This window comes from Somniosus microcephalus, chromosome 16 (assembly GCF_052327205.1).
Source record: "Somniosus microcephalus isolate GS21.2 chromosome 16, FLI_Smic_1.0, whole genome shotgun sequence".
NCBI lineage: Eukaryota > Metazoa > Chordata > Chondrichthyes > Squaliformes > Somniosidae > Somniosus > Somniosus microcephalus.
Window position 1 is genome coordinate 4298700 of NC_141002.1, and position 22220 is coordinate 4320919.

General features: G+C 49.4%; 1 protein-coding gene across 4 annotated transcripts in view; it reads right to left on the reverse strand.

The window, feature by feature from the left end:
• The window catches only part of mical3a (microtubule associated monooxygenase, calponin and LIM domain containing 3a), a 706722-nt gene that overhangs the window by 117744 nt on the left and 566758 nt on the right, over positions 1–22220 (reverse strand). For all 4 annotated transcript variants that reach the window (XM_086008561.1, XM_086008560.1, XM_086008562.1 and 1 more), the window contains 2 exons: positions 15936–16019; positions 5186–5293 (listed from right to left, as the gene is read on the reverse strand). In XM_086008561.1, the coding sequence (XP_085864687.1) occupies positions 5186–5293; positions 15936–16019 (192 nt within the window). The remainder of the gene's footprint in view (positions 1–5185; positions 5294–15935; positions 16020–22220) is intronic.

Genomic DNA, 22220 nt, shown 5'->3' on the forward strand with positions numbered 1-22220 from the left:
AGCTGGGAAGGCAGAGCAAATATGTGAAGGCAAAAGGGAATATGGCAGGGCTGAAAGGCATTTATTTTAATGCAAGGAGTCTTGCAAATAAGGTGGATGAACTGAAGTTGTTGTTGAACACATGGGAGTACGATATTGTTGCTATCACGGAGACATGGTTGATTGAGGGTCAGGACTGGCAGCTCAATATTCCGGGGTATAGAATCTTCAGGCGAGACAGAGGGGGGTGTAAAAGGGGAGGGGGTGTTGCAATATTAATTAAGGAGTCAATTACTGCTGTAAGGAGGGATGATATATTAGCGGGGTCCTCTAATGAGACCATATGGGTAGAACTTAAAAACAAAAAGGGGGCAAGCACTTTGCTGGGAGTGTACTATAGGCCCCCAAACAGTCAGGGGGAGATAGAGGAACAGATATGTAGGCAAATCTCAGAGAAGTGCGAAAATAATAGGGTAATAATAGTGGGGGATTTCAACTTCCCCAATATAAATTGGGATAGTCAGAGTGTGAAAGGCTTAGAGGGTGCAGAATTCTTAAAGTGCATCCAGGAGAGCTTTTTGAGCCAACATGTAGAAAGTCCTACAAGAGAGGGGGTGGTACTGGACCTAATTCTGGGGAATGTTGCCGGGCAAGTGGTGGAAGTATCAGTAGGAGAGCATTTTGGCGACAGTGACCATAATTCGGTGAGATTTAAGGTGGTCATGGAAAAAGACAAAGACGGCCCGGAAATAAGGGTTCTAAATTGGGGGAAGGCCGATTTTAATATGATAAGGCAGGATCTGGCCAAAGTGGACTGGGAGCAGCTACTTATAGGAAAATCCACATCAAAACAGTGGGAGACTTTCAGAAGGGAAATAGAGAGAGTACAGCGCCAACATGTTCCTGAAAAGGTCAAGGGTGGGACCAACAAGCAAAGGGAACCTTGGATGACAAGGGATATACAAAAATGCATTAGAAATAAAAGGGGGGCTTTTGGCAGTTACAAAAGACTAAAGACGGAAGAAGCCCTAGAGGAGTATAAAAAGTGCAGGGGCATACTTAAAAAAGAAATTAGGAGGGTGAGGAGGGGCCATGAAATAACACTGGCGAGCAAAATAAAGGAAAATCCTAAGATGTTTTATAAGTATATTAAGGGCAAGAGGATAACCAGGGAAAGGGTAGGGCCCATTAGGGACCAAAGTGGCAATCTGTGTGTAGAGCCAGATGATGTAGGCGGGGTTTTAAATGAATTTTTTGCATCTGTGTTCACTGTGGAGAAAGACGATGCAGACATAGAAATCGGGCAAGGGGACTGTGACATACTTGAACATATTAGCATCGAGAGGGAGGAGGTGCTAGCGGTTTTAGCAGGCCAAAAAGTGGATAAATCCCCAGGCCCGGACGAGATGTATCCCAGGCTGCTGTGGGAGGCAAAGGAGGAGATTGCAGGGGCTCTGACACAAATTTTCAGAACCTCTCTGGCCACAGGGGATGTACCAGAGGACTGGAGAACAGCTAATGTAGTACCATTATACAAGAAGGGTAGCAGGGATAAACCAGGGAATTACAGGCCAGTGAGCCTAACATCTGTGGTAGGGAAATTATTGGAAAAAATTCTGAGGGACAAAATTAGTCTCCACTTGGAGAGGCAAGGATTAATCGGGGATAGTCAGCATGGCTTTGTCAAGGGTAAATCATGTCTGACAAATCTGATTGAATTTTTCGAGGGGTTGACTAGTGGGGTGGATGAGGGAAATGCTGTGGATGTGGTCTACATGGACTTCAGTAAAGCCTTTGACAAAGTCCCGCATAGGAGACTGGTCAAGAAGGTAAGAGCCCATGGGATCCAGGGTGCCTTGGCGCGTTGGATCCTAAACTGGCTGAGTGGCAGGAGGCAGAGGGTGATGGTCGAAGGTTGCTTTTGTGACTGGAAGCCTGTGTCCAGTGGGGTACCTCAGGGATCGGTGCTGGGTCCCTTGTTGTTTGTGATCTACATAAATGATTTGGATGAGAATGTAAAAGGTATGATCAGCAAGTTCGCAGATGACACGAAAATTGGTGGGGTGGTCAATTGCGAGGAGGAAAGCCTCAGGCTACAGGACGATATAAACGGGTTGGTCAGATGGGTGGAAAAGTGGCAAATGGAATTTAACCCTGAAAAGTGCGAGGTGATGCATTTTGGACGGACAAATAAGGCAAGGGAATACACAATGAGTGGTAGGACCCTAGGAAGTACAGAGGGTCAGAGGGACCTTGGTGTACATGTACATAGATCCCTGAAGGCAGCGGAACAGGTAGATAAGGTGGTTAAAAAGGCATATGGGATACTTGCCTTCATTAGCCGAGGCATAGAATATAAGAGCAGGGAGGTTATGATGGAGCTGTACAAAACGCTGGTGAGGCCACAGCTGGAGTACTGTGTGCAGTTCTGGTCGCCTCACTATAGGAAGGATGTGATTGCTTTGGAGAGGGTGCAGAGAAGATTCACCAGGATGTTACCTGGGATGGAGCGCCTCAGCTATGAAGAAAGACTAAACAGGCTGGGGTTGTTTTCCTTGGAGCAAAGAAGGCTGAGGGGGGACCTGATTGAGGTATACAAAATGATGAGGGGCATAGATAGGGTAGACAAAGAGGAACTTTTCCCCTTAGTAGGGGGGTCAATAACAAGGGGGCATAGATTCAGGGTAAGGGGCAGGAGATTTAGAGGGGATTTGAGGAGGAACTTTTTCACCCAGAGGGTGGTTGGAATGTGGAACTCAATGCCCAAAAGGGTGGTAGAGGCAGGAACCCTCACAACATTCAAGAAGCATTTGGATGAGCACTTGGAATGCCATTGCATACAAGGCTATGGACCAAATGCTGGAAAATGGGATTAGACTGGACAGGGATGGATGGGCGGCGCAGACACGATGGGCCGAAGGGCCTCTTTCTGTGCTGTAAAACTCTATGACTCTATGAAAGTTTGGTGTCATCAGCAAATTTAGAAATTCTACTTTGTATTCCAATATCCAGGTCATTTATATATATATATATCCAAAAAAGCAGTGGCCCCAGCACTGACCCTTGTGGAACACCACTGTCTACCATCCTCCAGTCTGAAAAACAGCCATTTACCACAACTTGCTGTTTTCTGTCCTTAAGTCAATTCCTTATCCAAGCTGTCACTAACTCACCTATTGCATGAGCCTCAATTTTGCTAACCAGCCTTCTATGTGGTACTTTGTCAAACGCCTTCCTAAAATCCATGTAGACAATGTCCATTGCATTCCCTTCATCAATCCTCCCTGATACTTCCATCAAAAAATTCGATTAGATTAGAGCTTCAATATATATGCTGATGACTCCCAACTCAACTCTCCATCATCTCTCTCTACCTGATGACCAAGCATTCCCAGACCCCTTGAAGGGATTATTTACTAGTCCGAGCCCCTTTAGGGCTACCCCGGATCAGGCATATTTCTCAGACGTTCACTTTCAACTAAAGTTTGAGGTAGCCGAATCCTAAAGACGCTTAATTGGGTCTAAAGGTCCGGGCTAACTCTACCTAAAGGAAAGGAACAACCGAGAACGTTACCATCCTCCAGATAGCACTTTTAATAAGTTTAGCTAGACTGTAACGTCCTGGATATTATGAGGGTCCGGAAAACTCCCTCAGAATTCTGCAACTCCTCACCAAAGAGCATACAGAGATTGAGTTCGAGAGTTTTTGATACAGAAGTCTTATGTGAGACAATTCTAAAAATATATAGAGATTTATTAAAGAGCCGACATGCAATTTACAGTTGGTGAATCCGTCAATCGCAACATTAACAATTCTAAAAAGAGAAAACATATGATCTTTTTAACAGAGAATCTTACTTTTAAATCTTAACTTCGCTACAGTATTACTGTTCTTAAAGTTCTCTTTACAGGATATCTATCAATATCAAATACCTTTGATCCCCGAGGTACAAAGAGTGGTAGACTACAGAGCCACCTCTGTGGCCGAGAATCGCTTTGCCCGATTAAAGCGCGTCTAATATCCCATTTGAGACTTCAATATTTATACCCTTTACTAGTGGTATCTCCTTTAAGGTTTTCTGCTGATGCAAGTTAATTATCCCTAGTCATCTTTCTGCCGACCTCTGCAATTCTTACTGCCACATCAGCTGGTAGCATTACAGAATCTTGTCTCATCTCCAGGTGTTCTGAGTTGACCATATAAAAACGGTGTGATGCCAGGTGTTCCTTACTTTATGTCATCTTTATGAGGGCAGATGTTCCTTATCTTATGTGCCATCTTTACGAAGTTTAAATCAGAACACCTTATCCAGGGTGGACCATTGTTTTGTTCCCAAAAGGTCAGCCTGTCAGAGCCATTCACCTTCTGTTTCAATAAGGTTATTTATTCAGGGTCAACAACTGTCTCATCTCAATAGCCAGAATGCTTTCATAGCTATTTCATAGTTGGGTTTCTAAATTTCCAAACCCAGTTTGACATGTTTTAGTAAGACCAGAATTCTTTCATAAGCTAAGTGTATTTTTCTGAATCGGTGATATGGCTTCTTCCTTCACACCCTCTCCAACATCAAGTTATGGATGTGACACAACTTCCTTCAATTGAACATCAGGAAGATAAAAACCATTGTTCCTGACCCCTGCCACAATCTTTAATCCCTTGCAACTAACTCCAATGCCCTGGCTGTACATTCTGGTGTAACTACATCATACGTCCTGGTTGACGCTGAGCTGAAGTTCAAACCGCACGTCCTTCTCATCACCAAGACCACTTATTACCACCTTCACAACAATGACCACTTCTGCCCCACCTCAGCGCATAAAACCCTTACCCAGGTTCTTATCCCATTCAGCCTTGTTTTCGCAAAATTATTTTCTTCACAGACATCCCATCCACTGCCCTCAAACTGGTCCAAAATATAGTCCAGCCCACACTAATCCTCATCATCTCCAGCCTTGTTGTTCTGCATTGGCTTCCTATCCCCCAAAGTAGTGAAATTGAAACCTTCAGCCTTGTCCCTAAATCCCTCCATGGCCTCATCCGACCCTGTCTCTGCAACACTCTCCAGCTTTATATCCCTCCTTCACCTTTGTTGCTCTGATTCTGGCCTTCTGTGCATCGCCCCTCCCTTCGTTCCATAATTATTCTGGTGTCAAACACGTTCAGTGGCAGAGAATGACAGCTGGACAGGTATAACAGAAAGGTTACCTTCATTTCCAATCTCACCGCATGCTTCCTCCTTTTCTCGCACTAACTGCTCCAGCTCCTGTGTGTACGAAACCAACAAGGTCTCTGCCTCTGCATCGGATGCAATTACTGTCAACAACAAAAACAAATGGGTCCAGTGAAGTTAGTGTGAGGAACACTGTGACCAGGGTTAGTCTGACCAGGGTTAGTGAGAGGAACACTGTGACCAGGGTTAGTCTGACCAGGGTTAGTGTGAGGGACACTGTGACCTGGGTTAGTGTGAGGAACACTGTGACCAGGGTTAGTGTGAGGAACACTGTGACCAGGGTTAGTGTGACCAGGGTTAGTGTGAGGAACACTGTGACCAGGGTTAGTGTGAGAAACATTGTGACCAGGGTTAGTGTGACCAGGGTTAGTGTGAGGAACACTGTGACCAGGGTTAGTGTGAGGAACGCTGTGACCAGGGTTAGTGTGAGGAACACTGTGACCAGGGTTAGTGTGACCAGGGTTAGTGTGAGGGACACTGTGACCAGGGTTAGTGTGAGGAACACTGTGACCAGGGTTAGTGATAGGAACACTGTGACCTGGGTTAGTGTGACCAGGGTTAGTGTGAGGAACGCTGTGACCAGGGTTAGTGTGACCAGGGTTAGTGTGAGGAACACTGTGACCAGGGTTAGTGTGACCAGGGTTAGTGTGAGGGACACTGTGACCAGGGTTAGTGTGACCAGGGTTAGTGTGAGGGACACTGTGACCAGGGTTAGTGAGAGGAACACTGTGACCAGGGTTAGTGTGACCAGGGTTAGTGTGAGGAACACTGTGACCAGGGTTAGTGAGAGGAACACTGTGACCTGGGTTAGTGTGAGGGACACTGTGACCAGGGTTAGTGAGAGGAACACTGTGACCTGGGTTAGTGTGACCAGGGTTAGTGTGAGGGACACTGTGACCAGGGTTAGTGTGAGGAACACTGTGACCTGGGTTAGTGTGACCAGGGTTAGTGTGAGGAACACTGTGACCAGGGTTAGTGTGAGGAACACTGTGACCTGGGTTAGTGTGACCAGGGTTAGTGTGAGGAACACTGTGACCAGGGTTAGTGTGAGGAACACTGTGACCAGGGTTAGTGTGACCAGGGTTAGTGTGAGGAACACTGTGACCAGGGTTAGTGTGACTAGGGTTAGTGTGAGGAACACTGTGACCAGGGTTAGTGTGACCAGGGTTAGTGTGAGGAACACTGTGACCAGGGTTAGTGTGACCAGGGTTAGTGTGAGGAACACTGTGACCAGGGTTAGTGTGAGGAACACTGTGACCTGGATTAGTGTGACCAGGGTTAGTGTGAGGAACACTGTGACCAGGGTTAGTGTGAGGAACACTGTGACCAGGGTTAGTGTGACCAGGGTTAGTGTGAGGAACACTGTGACCAGGGTTAGTGTGACCAGGGTTAGTGTGAGGAACACTGTGACCAGGGTTAGTGTGAGGAACGCTGTGACCAGGGTTAGTGTGACCAGGGTTAGTGTGAGGAACACTGTGACCAGGGTTAGTGTGACCAGGGTTAGTGTGAGGAACACTGTGACCAGGGTTAGTGTGAGGAACGCTGTGACCAGGGTTAGTGTGACCAGGGTTAGTGTGAGGAACACTGTGACCTGGGTTAGTGTGAGGAACGCTGTGACCTGGGTTAGTGTGACCAGGGTTAGTGTGAGGAACACTGTGACCAGGGTTAGTGTGAGGAACGCTGTGACCAGGGTTAGTGTGACCAGGGTTAGTGTGAGGAACACTGTGACCTGGGTTAGTGTGAGGAACGCTGTGACCTGGGTTAGTGTGAGGAACACTGTGACCAGGGTTAGTGTGAGAAACATTGTGACCAGGGTTAGTGTGAGAAACATTGTGACTTCCGTGATGATTAACCAGTTTTACTGGGGCGGGGAGATAGCTCTGTACATGCTCGGATACTTGACGTGCCACATGGAGTTGCTCTCCTGAAGGTGCTGACCAATTCTGGGAACAGTGACTTGCATTTCTATAGCGCCTTTCATGACCTCAGGACGTCCCAAAGTGTTTTACAGCCGATGAAGCAGTTTTGAAGTGAAGTCACTGTTGTAATGTAGGAAACGCGGCAGCTAATTTACACACAGCAAGGCTCCACAAACAGCAATGTGATACTAAAAACAGATTATCTGGTTATTAATAAAAACAGAAAATGCTGGAAATTCTCAGCAGGTCAGGCAGCATCTGTGGAGAGTGAAACAGAGTTAACGTTTCAGCTCGATGACCTTCCGTCATAACTGGAACACGGCTTTAAAGCAACTGTGGAGGCTGGAAAAGGGGGAGGGGAGGAAAGAACGAAATGGAAGGTCTGTGATAGGGTGGAAGGCAGGAGAGATTAAATGACAAAAGGGTCAATGGTGCAAAGTGCTCCACTCTCAGTCCTCGGCCTCTTACACTATTCCAACGAAGCTGAGCGTAAACTCGAGGAACAGCACCTCATCTTCCGATTAGGCACTTTACAGCCTTCTGGACTCAATATCGAGTTCAACAACTTCAGACCATAACCTCGGCCCCTATTTTAGGATGGCAGCTGTTGATGATTCTGCCATCCCTTTTACACCTCTTCTAGCCCCAGCTTTTGTTTTTTTACTTGTCCCATTACCATCTCCTTTTGCCTCACACCATCATCCTTTTAGTCTTTTAATCTCTCCTGCCTTCCATCCTATCACAGACCTTCAGTTTTGTTCTTTCCTCCCCTCTCCCCTTTTCCAGCCTTTGCACGTGGTTAAAACCTGTTACATAGATACATAGATACATAGAAGATAGGAGCAGGAGTAGGCCATTCGGCCCTTCGTGCCTGCTCCGCCATTCGATGAGATCATGGCTGATCCTTTAATTCAGTATCCCGTCCCCGCCTTCTCTCCGTAACCCTTAACCCCTTTTGCCCGTAGAAATATATCTAATTCCCTCTTAAATATATTTAATGAGCTGGCGTACACTGCCCTCTGTGGCTATGAGTTCCACAGTTTCACCACTCTCTGAGTGAAGAAATTCCCCCTCATCTCTGTCCTAAATGGTTTAGCCCTTATCCTTAAATTATGTCCTCTAGTTCTGTTCTCACCCGCCAAGGGAAAACATTCCTTCTGCATCCAGTCTGTCTAGACCTGTCAGAATTTTATACACTTCTATGAGGTCCCCTCTCAATCTTCTAAACTCCAGTGTGTACATCCCTAAACTACATAGTCTCTCCTCATAGGTCATTCCCGCCATTCCTGGTATCAGCCTGGTGAATCGCCGCTGCACCCCCTCCATGGCAAGAACATCCTTCCTCAGATGAGGCGACAAAACTGTACACAGTACTCGAGGTGTGGTCTCACCAGTGCCCTGTACAGCTGCAGCAAGTATCCTGTTCCTGTATTCTAACCCTTTTGCTATGAAGGCCAGCATACCGTTTGCCTTCTTGACCGCCTGTTGCACTGCATGCTCGCCTTCAGTGACTGGTGTACAAGAACACCCAGGTCTCTCTGTACTTCCCCCTCTCCAATCTATTGCCATTTAAATAATAATTTGCCCTCCCGTTCCTGCACCCAAGGTGGATAACTTCGCACTTGTCCACATTATAGTGCATCTGCCATTTATCCGCCCAATCGCCCAGTCTGTCCAAATCGCTCTGGAGCTTCCTGGTCTCTTCCTCTGAGCCCACCCCCCCTCCTAGTTTAGTGTCGTCTGCAAATTTGGAAATGCTGCATCCGACTCCCTGATCCAGGTCATTAATGTAAATTGTGAACAGCTGGGGGCCCAGGACAGATCCCTGTGGTACCCCACTTGTTACTGCCTGCCATTCAGAAAATGAGCCGTTTATTCCAACTCTCTGTTTTCTATCTGACAGCCAGTTCCCTATCCACGCCAAAACTTTCCCCTTTATCCCATGAGCCTCAATTTTCCATGCTAATCTTTTATGTGGGACCTTATCGAAGGCCTTTTGAAGTCCAGGTACACCACATCTACTGGCTCTCCCCCATCTATTCTACCAGTTACTCCCTCAAAAAATTCCAATAGATTAGTCAAGCACGATTTACCCTTTGTAAATCCATGTTGACTCTGTCCTATCCTGTCCCCATTTGCTAAGTGCTCGCTATTTCATCCTTAATGATGGACTCCAGCATTTTGCCCACAACTGATGTAAGGCTTACAGTCTGTAATTACCTGCTTTTTCCCTACCCCCTTTTTGAATAGTGGGGTAACGTTAGCTACCCTCCAATCCATCGGCACTGTTCCCGAGTCTAATGAATTCTGAAAAATCATCCTTAGTGCATCCGCTATCTCTAGGGCCACCTCCTTCAGTACCCTAGGATGCATGTTATCAGGCCCTGGGATTTGTCCACCTTCAATCCTTTTAGCTTCCTTAACACCATATCCTTAGAGATATTGATTTGCGTCAGTTCCTCCTTTGCCAATGTCCCTATTTTTCCCGATATCCCAGGGAGGTTTTTTGTGTCTTCCTTCGTAAAGACTGACCCAAAGTATGCATTTAGTTGATCTGCATTTCCTTATTTCCCATTATATATTCCCCCGTATCTGACTGCAATGGACCAACTTTGGTTTTCACCAGTCTTTTCCTTTGATATATTTATAAAAGCTTTTGGAGTTAGTTTTTATATTTTCCGCCAGCTTGTTTTCGTAAGCTATTTTGCCCCTCTTGATCATGCCCTTTGCCCTCCTTTGCTCTATCTTAAACTGTTCCCAATCTTCCGCTCTGGCGCTTTTTTTGGCTATTTTATACGCCCTATCTTTGGATTTTATGCTGTCTCTAACTTTTTCCAGTTCTGACGAAAGGTCATTGACCTGAAACATTAACTCTGTTTCTCTCTCCACAGATGCTGCCTGACCTGAGTATTTCCAGCATTTTCTGTTTTATTTCAGATTTCCAGCATCCGCTGTATTTTGCTTTTTAATCTGTTTAGTGATGTTGGGTGAGGGATAAAAACTGGCTTGAACACTGGGGAGAACTCCCCACTCTTCATCGAAATAGTGCTGTGGGAATTTTAACATCTACCTGACTCAGCGGAAAGACGCATCTCCGAAAGTACAGCACTCCCTCAGTTAAAGCACTGGAGTGCCAGCCTGGATTGGAGCTCAAGGGGGAGAAATTCACTATCGCCCCGTCTGGGGCAATAATTTTAAGTTTGAAAAATTAGTGCCATGCGTTAACGATTTCAAACTTTTGAAAAATGCGCCGTTTTCGCTCCAAGAAGGAAGTGTAGCGCTAAATCCCGCCTCCACTTCCTTGGAGCGCTAAATCCAGCCCTCCACTTCCTGGAGCGCTAAATCACACCCTCCACTTCCTGGGAGCGCTAAATCCAGCCCTCCACTTCCTGGGAGCGCTAAATCCAGCCCTCCACTTCCTGGGAGCGCTAAATCAAGCCTCCACTTCCTGGAGCGCTAAATCAAGCCCTCCACTTCCTGGGAGCGCTAAATCAAGCCCTCCACTTCCTGGAGCGCTAAATCAAGCCCTCCACTTCCTGGGAGTGCTAAATCCAGCCCTCCACTTCCTTGGAGCGTTAAATCCCGCCCTCCACTTCCTGGGAGCGCTAAATCCCGCCCTCCACTTCCTGGGAGCGCTAAATCACGCCCTCCACTTCCTGGGAGCGCAAAATCCAGCCCTCCACTTCCTGGGAGCGCTAGATCAAGCCCTCCACTTCCTGGGAGCGCTAAATCACGCCCTCCACTTCCTGGGAGCGCTAAATCAAGCCCTCCACTTCCTGGAGCGTTAAATCAAGCCTCCACTTCCTGGGAGCGCTAAATCCAGCCTACACTTCCTGGGAGCGCTAAATCAAGCCCTCCACTTCCTTGGAGCGCTAAATCAAGCCCTCCACTTCCTTGGAGCGCTAAATCAAGCCCTCCACTTCCTGGGAGCGCTAAATCAAGCCTCCACTTCCTGGGAGCGCTAAATCAAGCCCTCCACTTCCTGGGAGCGCTAAATCAAGCCCTCCACTTCCTGGGAGTGCTAAATCCAGCCCTCCACTTCCTTGGAGCGTTAAATCACGCCCTCCACTTCCTGGAGCGCTAAATCCCGCCCTCCACTTCCTGGGAGCGCTAAATCACGCCCTCCACTTCCTGGGAGCGCTAAATCCAGCCTCCACTTCCTGGGAGCGCTAAATCAAGCCCTCCACTTCCTGGGAGCGCTAAATCAAGCCCTCCACTTCCTGGGAGCGCTAATCAAGCCCTCCACTTCCTGGGAGCGCTAAATCAAGCCCTCCACTTCCTGGGAGTGCTAAATCCAGCCCTCCACTTCCTTGGAGCGTTAAATCACGCCCTCCACTTCCTGGGGAGCGCTAAATCCCGCCCTCCACTTCCTGGGAGCGCTAAATCACGCCCTCCACTTCCTGGGAGCGCTAAATCCAGCCCTCCACTTCCTGGGAGCGCTAAATCAAGCCCTCCACTTCCTGGGAGCGCTAAATCACGCCCTCCACTTCCTGGGAGCGCTAAATCACACCCTCCACTTCCTGGGAGCGCTAAATCAAGCCTCCACTTCCTGGAGCGTTAAATCACACCCTCCACTTCCTGGGAGCGTTAAATCACACCCTCCACTTCCTGGGAGCGCTAAATCACACCCTCCACTTCCTGGGAGCGCTAAATCAAGCCCTCCACTTCCTGGGAGCGTTAAATCCCGCCCTCCACTTCCTGGGAGCGCTAAATCACGCCCTCCAATTCCTGGAAGCGTTAAATCAAGCCCTCCACTTCCTGGGAGCGCTAAATCCAGCCCTCCACTTCCTGGGAGCGCTAAATCAAGCCCTCCACTTCCTGGGAGCGCTAAATCACGCCCTCCACTTCCTGGGAGCGCTAAATCCATCCCTCCACTTCCTGGGAGTGCTAAATCCAGCCCTCCACTTCCTGGGAGTGCTAAATCACGCCCTCCACGTCCTGGGAGCGCTAAATCCAGCCCTCCACTTCCTGGAAGCATTAAATCCAGCCCTCCACTTCCGGGGAGCACTAAATCCCGCACTCCACTTCCTGGGAGCGCTAAATCCAGCCCTCCACTTCCTGGGAGTGCTAAATCCAGCCCTCCACTTCCTGGGAGCGTTAAATCCAGCCCTCCACTTCCTGGGAGCGTTAAATCCAGCCCTCCACTTCCTGGGAGCGCTAAATCCAGCCCTCCACTTCCTGGGAGTGCTAAATCACGCCCTCCACTTCCTGGGAGCGCTAAATCCAGCCCTCCACTTCCTGGGAGCACTAAATCAAGCTCTCCACTTCCTGAGAGCGTTAAATCAAGCCCTCCACTTCCTGGGAGCGCTAAATCCAGCCCTCCACTTCCTGGGAGTGCTAAATCACGCCCTCCACTTCCTGGGAGCGCTAAATCCAGCCCTCCACTTCCTGGGAGCACTAAATCAAGCCCTCCACTTCCTGGGAGCGTTAAATCAAGCCCTCCACTTCCTGGGAGCGCTAAATCAAGCCCTCCACTTCCTGGGAGCGCTAAATCCAGCCCTCCACTTCCTGGGAGCGCTAAAGCCAGCCCTCCACTTCCTGGAAGCGTTAAATCCAGCCCTCCACTTCCTGGGAGCACTAAATCCCGCACTCCACTTCCTGGGAGCGCTAAATCCAGCCCTCCACTTCCTGGGAGTGCTAAATCCAGCCCTCCACTTCCTGGGAGCGTTAAATCCAGCCCTCCACTTCCTGGGAGCGTTAAATCACGCCCTCCACTTCCTGGGAGCGCTAAATCAAGCCCTCCACTTCCTTGGAGCACTAAATCCCGCCCTCCACTTCCTGGGAGCGCTAAAAGTCAAGCCCTCCACTTCCTGGGAGCGCTAAATCCAGCCCTCCACTTCCTTGGAGCGCTAAATCCAGCCCTCCACTTCCTGGGAGCACTAAATCCAGCCCTCCACTTCCTGGGAGCACTAAATCCAGCCCTCCACTTCCTGGGAGCGCTAAATCCAGCCCTCCACTTCCTTGGAGCGCTAAATCAAGCCCTCCACTTCCTGGGAGCGCTAAATCAAGCCCTCCACTTCCTGGGAGCACTAAATCCAGCCCTCCACTTCCTGGGAGCGCTAAATCCAGCCCTCCACTTCCTTGGAGCGCTAAATCAAGCCCTCCACTTCCTGGGAGCACTAAATCCAGCCCTCCACTTCCTGGGAGCACTAAATCCAGCCCTCCACTTCCTGGGAGCGCTAAATCCAGCCCTCCACTTCCTGGGAGCGCTAAATCAAGCCCTCCACTTTCCTGGGAGCGCTAAATCCAGCCCTCCACTTCCTGGGAGCGCTAAATTCAGCCCTCCACTTCCTTGGAGCGCTAAATCAAGCCCTCCACTTCCTGGGAGCGCTAAATCCAGCCCTCCACTTCCTTGGAGCGCTAAATCAAGCCCTCCACTTCCTTGGAGCGTTAAATCAAGCCCTCCACTTCCTTGGAGCGCTAAATCAAGCCCTCCACTTCCTTGGAGCGCTAAATCAAGCCCTCCACTTCCTGGGAGCGTTAAATCAAGCCCTCCACTTCCTGGGAGCGCTAAATCCAGCCCTCCACTTCCTGGGAGTGCTAAATCACGCCCTCCACTTCCTGGGAGCGCTAAATCCAGCCCTCCACTTCCTGGGAGCACTAAATCAAGCCCTCCACTTCCTGGGAGCGTTAAATCAAGCCCTCCACTTCCTGGGAGCGCTAAATCAAGCCCTCCACTTCCTGGGAGCGCTAAATCCAGCCCTCCACTTCCTGGGAGCGCTAAAGCCAGCCCTCCACTTCCTGGAAGCGTTAAATCCAGCCCTCCACTTCCTGGGAGCACTAAATCCCGCACTCCACTTCCTGGGAGCGCTAAATCCAGCCCTCCACTTCCTGGGAGTACTAAATCCAGCCCTCCACTTCCTGGGAGCGTTAAATCCAGCCCTCCTCTTCCTGGGAGCGTTAAATCACGCCCTCCACTTCCTGGGAGCGCTAAATCAAGCCCTCCACTTCCTTGGAGCACTAAATCCCGCCCTCCACTTCCTGGGAGCGCTAAAAGTCAAGCCCTCCACTTCCTGGGAGCGCTAAATCCAGCCCTCCACTTCCTTGGAGCGCTAAATCCAGCCCTCCACTTCCTGGGAGCACTAAATCCAGCCCTCCACTTCCTGGGAGCACTAAATCAAGCCCTCCACTTCCTGGGAGCGCTAAATCAAGCCCTCCACTTCCTGGGAGCGCTAAATCAAGCCCTCCACTTCCTGGGAGCGCTAAATCCAGCCCTCCACTTCCTTGGAGCGCTAAATCAAGCCCTCCACTTCCTTGGAGCGTTAAATCAAGCCCTCCACTTCCTTGGAGCGCTAAATCAAGCCCTCCACTTCCTTGGAGCGCTAAATCAAGCCCTCCACTTCCTGGGAGCGCTAAATCAAGCCCTCCACTTCCTGGGAGCGCTAAATCAAGCACTCCACTTCCTTCTTGGAGCGCAATGGGCAGTAGGCGGGGCGGAGACTTCAGCAGGGCTGCACACTGGGCCGTGCAGAGCTGCTGCGTTCAAAGGCTCCTTCCCTCCCTTAAAGGGAAGGGCCATCGCTGCAGGCTCTGCAATAGAAAAAGTACCTACCTGGACCACTGAGGCAGCCGCCATCCCGCGCAATCAGCCCGGCACTCAAGCAGTTTGTTTTTTACTTCCCTTGGTCACCTCGCCTTTAGTCATCGCCCCCGGAGCGGCCGGCCGCCCGATGCACGCCTTCTGCAGCTGTCGGTGTTTTCGACCAGCGTTGCTGCAGGGGGGCGGAAGTCAATTTCGGGTCCGGGGCGCTACCGGGGCGATGTGCGCGGGCGATGATGTCACAATCTCCGGGCGAAGGAGACTGGGGCGCAACGCCCTAGCGCCGCCGCAAAAATCCCATCGAATATGGCGGGAGTCGATGTCAGCGCCACGCCCGGTCACAAAGTCATTTGCGCCCCCCCAGGGGGCGCTAATGGGAGGCGCAAAGGCACCCAAATTTCCCCCCCCGTTCCTAAGTGGAGTGAAAATTGAAGCTACAACCTTCTGACTCACAGGTGAGAGAGCGACCCACTGAGCCACACCGGACACATTAGGGGCAGATTGTTTCCACTAGCTGAGGGGTCATGGATCCAAGATTAAATGTAACAGATTTTGAACAGAGATCACGAGAAACATCTTCACAGAGAGTTGTGAGGCTGTGGAATTCATTTCCAGGATTAGTCGCTGAGGCAGAAACATTCAAGATTAGGTTGGATAGGTGGACGAAGGAAAAGGGGTCGAAGGGCTTTTGAGAACAGGGCGGGTAAATGTGATTGGGACTAGTTTCTTGTGTGGAGAGTAAACAGCGACACAGACTGGTTGGGCCGAATGGCCTGTTTCCATGCTGTGATTTGAAAGAATTGGATACAGCTCAGCCAAATGACCATTCTCCATGTGTGAGTTCAGACTGAGTGTCAGCTGGTTTGAAGGTGGAGGGCCAGGGTGCAAGGTCGGTACTAGTTTGCTGCTTGTGACTCTCTGGTGTCTAGCCCCTCCCTCGCTTTGGATACTGGTCCGAATTGTGCCAAATAATCTCAGCGATAGCCCATAAACCAATAGAAATAAAGTTAGAAACAGGTGATTTTGCAAATAGAAGGCTTGGAACTCATTGTGACAGCTTTGTGTGTAAAAATTGATACAAATCCAAGGTTTGCCACCAATAGGCACCCATACTGAGTTGGCAACTGTGCACCCAGATTCCCACATCAATCAAATCAGTATTGACCTCCTCGCTGTCAATCGCACTGCCTTCATGAAAGGCAGTGTTGAGAATGCTTTCATCCACATCCGAGGCCCAGATTTCCCGCAGTGCGCGACTCAGCATACCGTCCTCAAGTGCTGCTCCATCCTCCTCTTCCTCGTCCTCATCTTCCTCCTCATCTGAGCTCAGCTCCACTTCTATGTGCTGATCTGGGGATGCAATAGAGCAGGGGGAGGAATGTAAGAACCACTTCAGTCACATTCCAGCCAGTTCAACAGATTGGAGCAGATGTGTACCCTGGGATAGCTATCAAAACACAAACCTCAACATAGCTCATCTTCCTAATGGAACACATTTATCCACTAACAACAGATTGCATTTATATAGCAGCTTTAAAGTAGCAAAACGTCCCAAGGCACTGAACAACAGTGGTACCATTAAGAATTTCGACACCAAGCCACAGAAGGACAAATGACCAAAAGCTTGGTCAAAGAGGTAGGTTTAAAGAATGAGAGAGAGGGAGAGCCGGAGTGGTTTAGGGAGGGAATTCCAAAGCATTAGTCTTTGGCAGCTGAAGGCACAGCCACCAATGGTGGAGCGATTAAAATCAGGGACGCACAAGATGCCAGATTTGGAGGAGCGCAGAGATCTTGGAGGGTTGCTGGGCTGGAGGATATTACAGGGATAGGGAGGGGTGAAGCCTTGGATGCATTTAAAAACAAGGATGAGATTTTTGAAATAAAAAAAAACTTTGAAGTATTTCCCCAGTTATACAGTAACAGAACCATGCTATTAGCTAATCAAGTCTACCCATTCGAATTCCACTCCTCACTCCCTATAAGCTTTAGTACTGCACTGCCAGTCAAAACTAACTCTCCTGCTCACTCCCCACACCCTTTATATCCCACCCAAATCTCACTCTCCTGCTCACTCCCCAGTCAATTCAATTCAATTCAAATCACTTTATTGGCATGACAAGGTACATCTTATGTTGCCAAAGCATCGAAAAACATTCATGGTTGTACACAAAAATACAGATCTACCCATACAGTGTATAAACAGATATATCCCTGAGTGTATAAATATACATTCATTTATTTGTATATACTCTTTTCTTATATTTAGTGGTTGTCCCTCCGTTTATGGCAAGCTGTAACATAGTGTGCCGCTAAGGTTACACAATTTCTCTCTTCCCCTAGTAGGTATGGGAGTTTTTGGTCGTCATTCAAATTTCTGAATTCCGGGCATTCTCTCTCTCTCTCTCTCTCTCTCCCCAGTCTCTCTCTCTCTCTCTCCCCAGTCTCTCTCTCTCACTCTCCCCAGTCTCTCTCTCTCTCTCCCCAGTCTCTCTCTCTCTCCCTCCCCCCAGTCTCTCTCTCTCTCTCTCTCCCAGTCTCTCTCTCTCCCCAGTCTCTCTCGCTCTCTCTCTCTCTCCCCAGTCTCTCTCTCTCACTCTCCCCAGTCTCTCTCTCTCTCCCCAGTCTCTCTCTCTCTCTCTCCCCAGTCTCTCTCTCTCTCTCTCCCCAGTCTCTCTCTCTCTCTCTCTCTCTCTCCCCAGTCTCTCTCTCTCTCTCTCCCCAGTCTCTCTCTCTCTCCCCAGTCTCTCTCTCTCTCTCTCCCCAGTCTCTCTCTCTCTCTCTCCCCAGTCTCTCTCTCTCTCCCCAGTCTCTCTCTCCCCAGTCTCTCTCTCTCTCTCCCCCCAGTCTCTCTCTCCCCAGTCTCTCTCTCTCTCTCTCCCCAGTCTCTCTCTCTCTCCCCAGTCTCTCTCTCTCTCTCTCCCCAGTCTCTCTCTCTCTCTCCCCCAGTCTCTCTCTCTCTCTCCCCAGTCTCTCTCTCTCTCTCTCCCCAGTCTCTCTCTCCCCAGTCTCTCTCTCTCTCCCCAGTCTCTCTCTCTCTCCCCAGTCTCTCTCTCTCTCTCTCCCCAGTCTCTCTCTCTCTCTCCCCCAGTCTCTCTCTCCCCAGTCTCTCTCTCTCTCCCCAGTCTCTCTCTCTCCCTCCCCCCAGTCTCTCTCTCTCTCTCTCTCCCCAGTCTCTCTCTCTCTCTCCCCAGTCTCTCTCTCTCTCTCCCCCAGTCTCTCTCTCTCTCCCCAGTCTCTCTCTCTCTCTCTCCCCAGTCTCTCTCTCTCTCTCCCCAGTCTCTCTCTCTCTCCCCCCAGTCTCTCTCTCTCTCTCTCCCCAGTCTCTCTCTCCCTCCCCCCAGTCTCTCTCTCTCTCTCTCTCCCCCAGTCTCTCTCTCTCTCTCCCCAGTCTCTCTCTCTCTCTCTCCCCAGTCTCTCTCTCTCTCCCCCCAGTCTCTCTCTCTCTCTCTCCCCAGTCTCTCTCTCTCTCTCCCCAGTCTCTCTCCCTCCCCCCAGTCTCTCTCTCTCTCTCTCTCCCCCAGTCTCTCTCTCTCTCTCCCCCCAGTCTCTCTCTCTCTCCCCCCAGTCTCTCTCTCTCTCACTCTCCCCAGTCTCTCTCTCTCTCCCCAGTCTCTCTCTCCCCAGTCTCTCTCTCTCTCTCTCCCCAGTCTCTCTCTCTCTCCCCAGTCTCTCTCTCCCCAGTCTCTCTCTCTCTCTCTCTCCCCAGTCTCTCTCTCTCACTCTCCCCAGTCTTTCTCTCTCTCTCCCTCCCCAGTCTCTCTCTCTCTCCCCAGTCTCTCTCTCTCTCCCCAGTCTCTCTCTCTCTCTCTCCCCAGTCTCTCTCTCTCTCTCTCCCCAGTCTCTCTCTCTCTCTCTCTCTCCCCAGTCTCTCTCTCTCTCTCCCCAGTCTCTCTCTCTCTCCCCCCAGTCTCTCTCTCTCACTCTCCCCAGTCTCTCTCTCTCTCTCTCTCCCCAGTCTCTCTCTCTCTCTCTCTCCCCAGTCTCTCTCTCTCTCTCTCTCCCCAGTCTCTCTCTCTCTCTCCCCAGTCTCTCTCTCTCTCTCCCCAGTCTCTCTCTCTAACTCTCCCCAGTCTCTCTCACTCTCCCCAGTCTCTCTCTCTCTCACTCTCCCCAGTCTCTCTCTCTCTCTCTCCCCCAGTCTCTCTCTCTCTCTCTCTCCCCAGTCTCTCTCTCTCTCTCCCCAGTCTCTCTCTCTCTCTCTCTCTCCCCAGTCTCTCTCTCTCTCTCTCTCCCCCCAGTCAAATTCAAATTCAAATCGCTTTATTGGCATGATAAGGTACATCGTATGTTACCAAAGCATCAAAATACATTTATGGTTGAACACATAAACGCAGTTCTATTCATACAGTGTATAAACAGGTATATCCCTGAGTGTATAAATATACATTCGCCTTGTTTATATATACTCTTTTCTTAGTTTACTGGTTGTCCCTCTGTTCATGGCAAGCTGTAACATAGTGTGCCGCCAGTGTTACACAGCTTCTCTCCTCCCCCAGTAGGAATGGGAGTTTTTGGTTGTCATTCAGATTTCTGAATTCAGGGCATATTTGTGAGAATTTTTGGTAGAAATTCTCCCTGATGCCCTGATATTTTCCACAGGCTGTGAGGAAGTGCATCTCTGTCTCAACTACTCCCTGACTGCAGTGAGCGCATATCCTGTCTTCTCTTGGCAGCCTGGTCTGCCTGTGTCTGCCTTTTTCGATCGCTAGGCTATGTTCGCTAAGTCTGTACCTTGTCAAGGTTCTTCTCAGTTTGTTATCCTTTACCATGGTCAGGTAATCAGCTATGTTGTATTGTCTGTTTAGGGCCAAGTAGCAATTGAGTTTGCTTTGGGTTTTTGTTGTTTCTGCCCAATATGTCAGATATTTTTCCTTTTGCTTAGCGATGATTGTGTTGGGTCGAATTCTTTGTGTTACCCTGTCACTGTCCTGGGGCTGGTTATTGTTAGTATTGTTAGTAGTTACTTCACTGAGTCCCAGGACTAGTTGACTGAGGGTATTCTTCTTTATGGTCAGCTCTTGGCATTTCAGGGCGTCGTAGTGATAGCATTGGGGGTTGCTCATTTGTAGGTGATTCCAAAATTTGGTGGCTCTTTTTTGGATAGTGATTATTAATGGATATTGGCCTAGTTCTGCCCTGCATGCATTGTTTACTGTTTTCCTTTGAGTCCGGAGGATACTTTTACAGAATTCTGCATGTAGGATCTCAATTGGGTGTTTGTCCCATTTTGCAAATTCTTGTTGTGTTAGCGGTCCCCATACCTCACTGCCATAGAGTGCAATTGGTTCAATTACTGATTTGAAAATTTTGAGCCAAATGCTAATTGGGATTTCTATTTGGATTGATTTTTTGATGGCATAGAAAGCCCTTCTTGCTTTCTCTTTCAGTTCATTCACAGCCAGTTTGAAGTTTCCCGTCGAACTGATTTTTAAGCCCAAGTATGTGGAGTTAGTGGTTTGTTCAATTTTGGTTGTTACTACTGTGAAATTTATTTTGGGTCCCTGATGTTTGGATCTTTGCTGGAACACAAGGACTTTGGTTTTTTGGGGATTTATTGTCAGGGCCCAAGTCTGGCAGTACGACTCCAGCAGGTCCAGGTTCTGCTGTAGACCCTCCTTAGTTGGTGACAGCATAACCAGGTCGTCTGCATAGAGGAGGAATTTAACCTTGGATTCATATAGGGTGAGGCCGGGTGCTGTAGATTGTTCAAGTAGTTTTGCCAATCCATTTATGTAAATATTAAAGAGTGTCGGTGAGATTGGCGAGCCCTGCGTCACCCCCCGCCCCTGTGGGAAGTATTTTGTTTGTTTGTCTCCAATTTTAACTGCACATTTGTTGTTTGTATACATTGATTTAATTACATCATATGTTTTCCCTCCTACCCCGCTTTCGATAAGTTTCAGGAATAAACCGTCATGCCAGACGGAGTCGAAAGCCTTCTGGAAATCTACAAAGCATGCGTAGATTTTGCTTTTGTTATTGTGAACGTGTTTGTCAATTAGGGTCTGTAGGGTGAAGATATGATCTGATGTTCTATAGTTTGGCAGGAATCCAATTTGGCTTTTACTCAAGACATTGTGCTCCTCACTCTAACTCTCCCCAGTCTCTCTCCCCCCAGTCTCTCTCTCTCTCTCCCCCCAGTCTCTCTCTCCCCAGTCTCTCTCTCTCTCTCCCCCCAGTCTCTCTCTCTCTCTCCCCCCAGTCTCTCTCTCTCTCTCCCCCCAGTCTCTCTCTCTCTCTCTCCCCCCAGTCTCTCTCTCTCTCTCCCCAGTCTCTCTCTCTCCCCCCAGTCTCTCTCTCTCTCCCCCCAGTCTCTCTCTCTCTCTCCCCAGTCTCTCTCTCTCTCTCTCCCCCCAGTCTCTCTCTCTCTCTCTCCCCCCAGTCTCTCTCTCTCTCTCCCCAGTCTCTCTCTCTCCCCCCTGTCTCTCTCTCTCTCCCCAGTCTCTCTCTCTCTCTCTCCCCCCAGTCTCTCTCTCTCTCTCCCCAGTCTCTCTCTCTCTCCCCCAGTCTCTCTCTCTCTCTCTCCCCCCAGTCCTCTCTCTCTCTCTCCCCCCAGTCTCTCTCTCTCCCCCCAGTCTCTCTCTCTCTCCCCAGTCTCTCTCTCTCCCCCCAGTCTCTCTCTCTCCCCCCAGTCTCTCTCTCTCTCCCCCAGTCTCTCTCTCTCTCTCCCCCCAGTCTCTCTCTCTCTCTCCCCCCGTCTCTCTCTCTCTCCCCAGTCTCTCTCTCTCTCTCTCCCCAGTCTCTCTCTCTCCCCAGTCTCTCTCTCTCTCCCCCCAGTCTCTCTCTCTCCCCCCAGTCTCTCTCTCTCTCCCCAGTCTCTCTCTCCCCCCAGTCTCTCTCTCTCTCCCCCAGTCTATCTCTCTCTCTCCCCCCAGTCTCTCTCTCTCTCCCCCCAGTCTCTCTCTCTCTCCCCAGTCTCTCTCTCTCTCCCCAGTCTCTCTCTCTCCCCCCAGTCTCTCTCTCTCTCTCCCCAGTCGCTCTCTCTCTCTCTCTCCCCAGTCTCTCTCTCTCTCTCCCGTCTCTCTCTCTCTCTCTCTCTCCCCAGTCTCTCTCTCTCCCCCCAGTCAATTCAATTCAATTTCAATTCAAATCGCTTTATTGGCATGATGACAAGGTACATCTTATGTTGCCAAAGCACCGAAAAAACATTTATGGTTGAACACATAAACGCAGATCTATCCATACAGTGTATAAACAGATATATCCCTGTGTGTATAAATATACACTCATATAATATGCATGTAATCTTTTCTTAGGTTTAATAGTTGTCCCTCTGCTTATGGCAAGCTGTAACATAGTTTGTCGCTAAAGTTACGCAATTTCTCTGTTCCCCTAATAGGTATGGGAGTTTTTGGTCGTCATTCAAATTTTTGAATTCAGGGCATATTTTTATGAATTTTGGGTAGAAATTCCCCCTTATGCCCTGATATTTTCCACAAGCTGTGAGGAAGTGCATCTCTGTCTCCACCACTCCCTGACTGCAGCGAGAGCATATCCTGTCCTCTCTTGGCAGCCAGGTCTGCCTGTGTCTGCCTTTTTCGATGGCCAGGA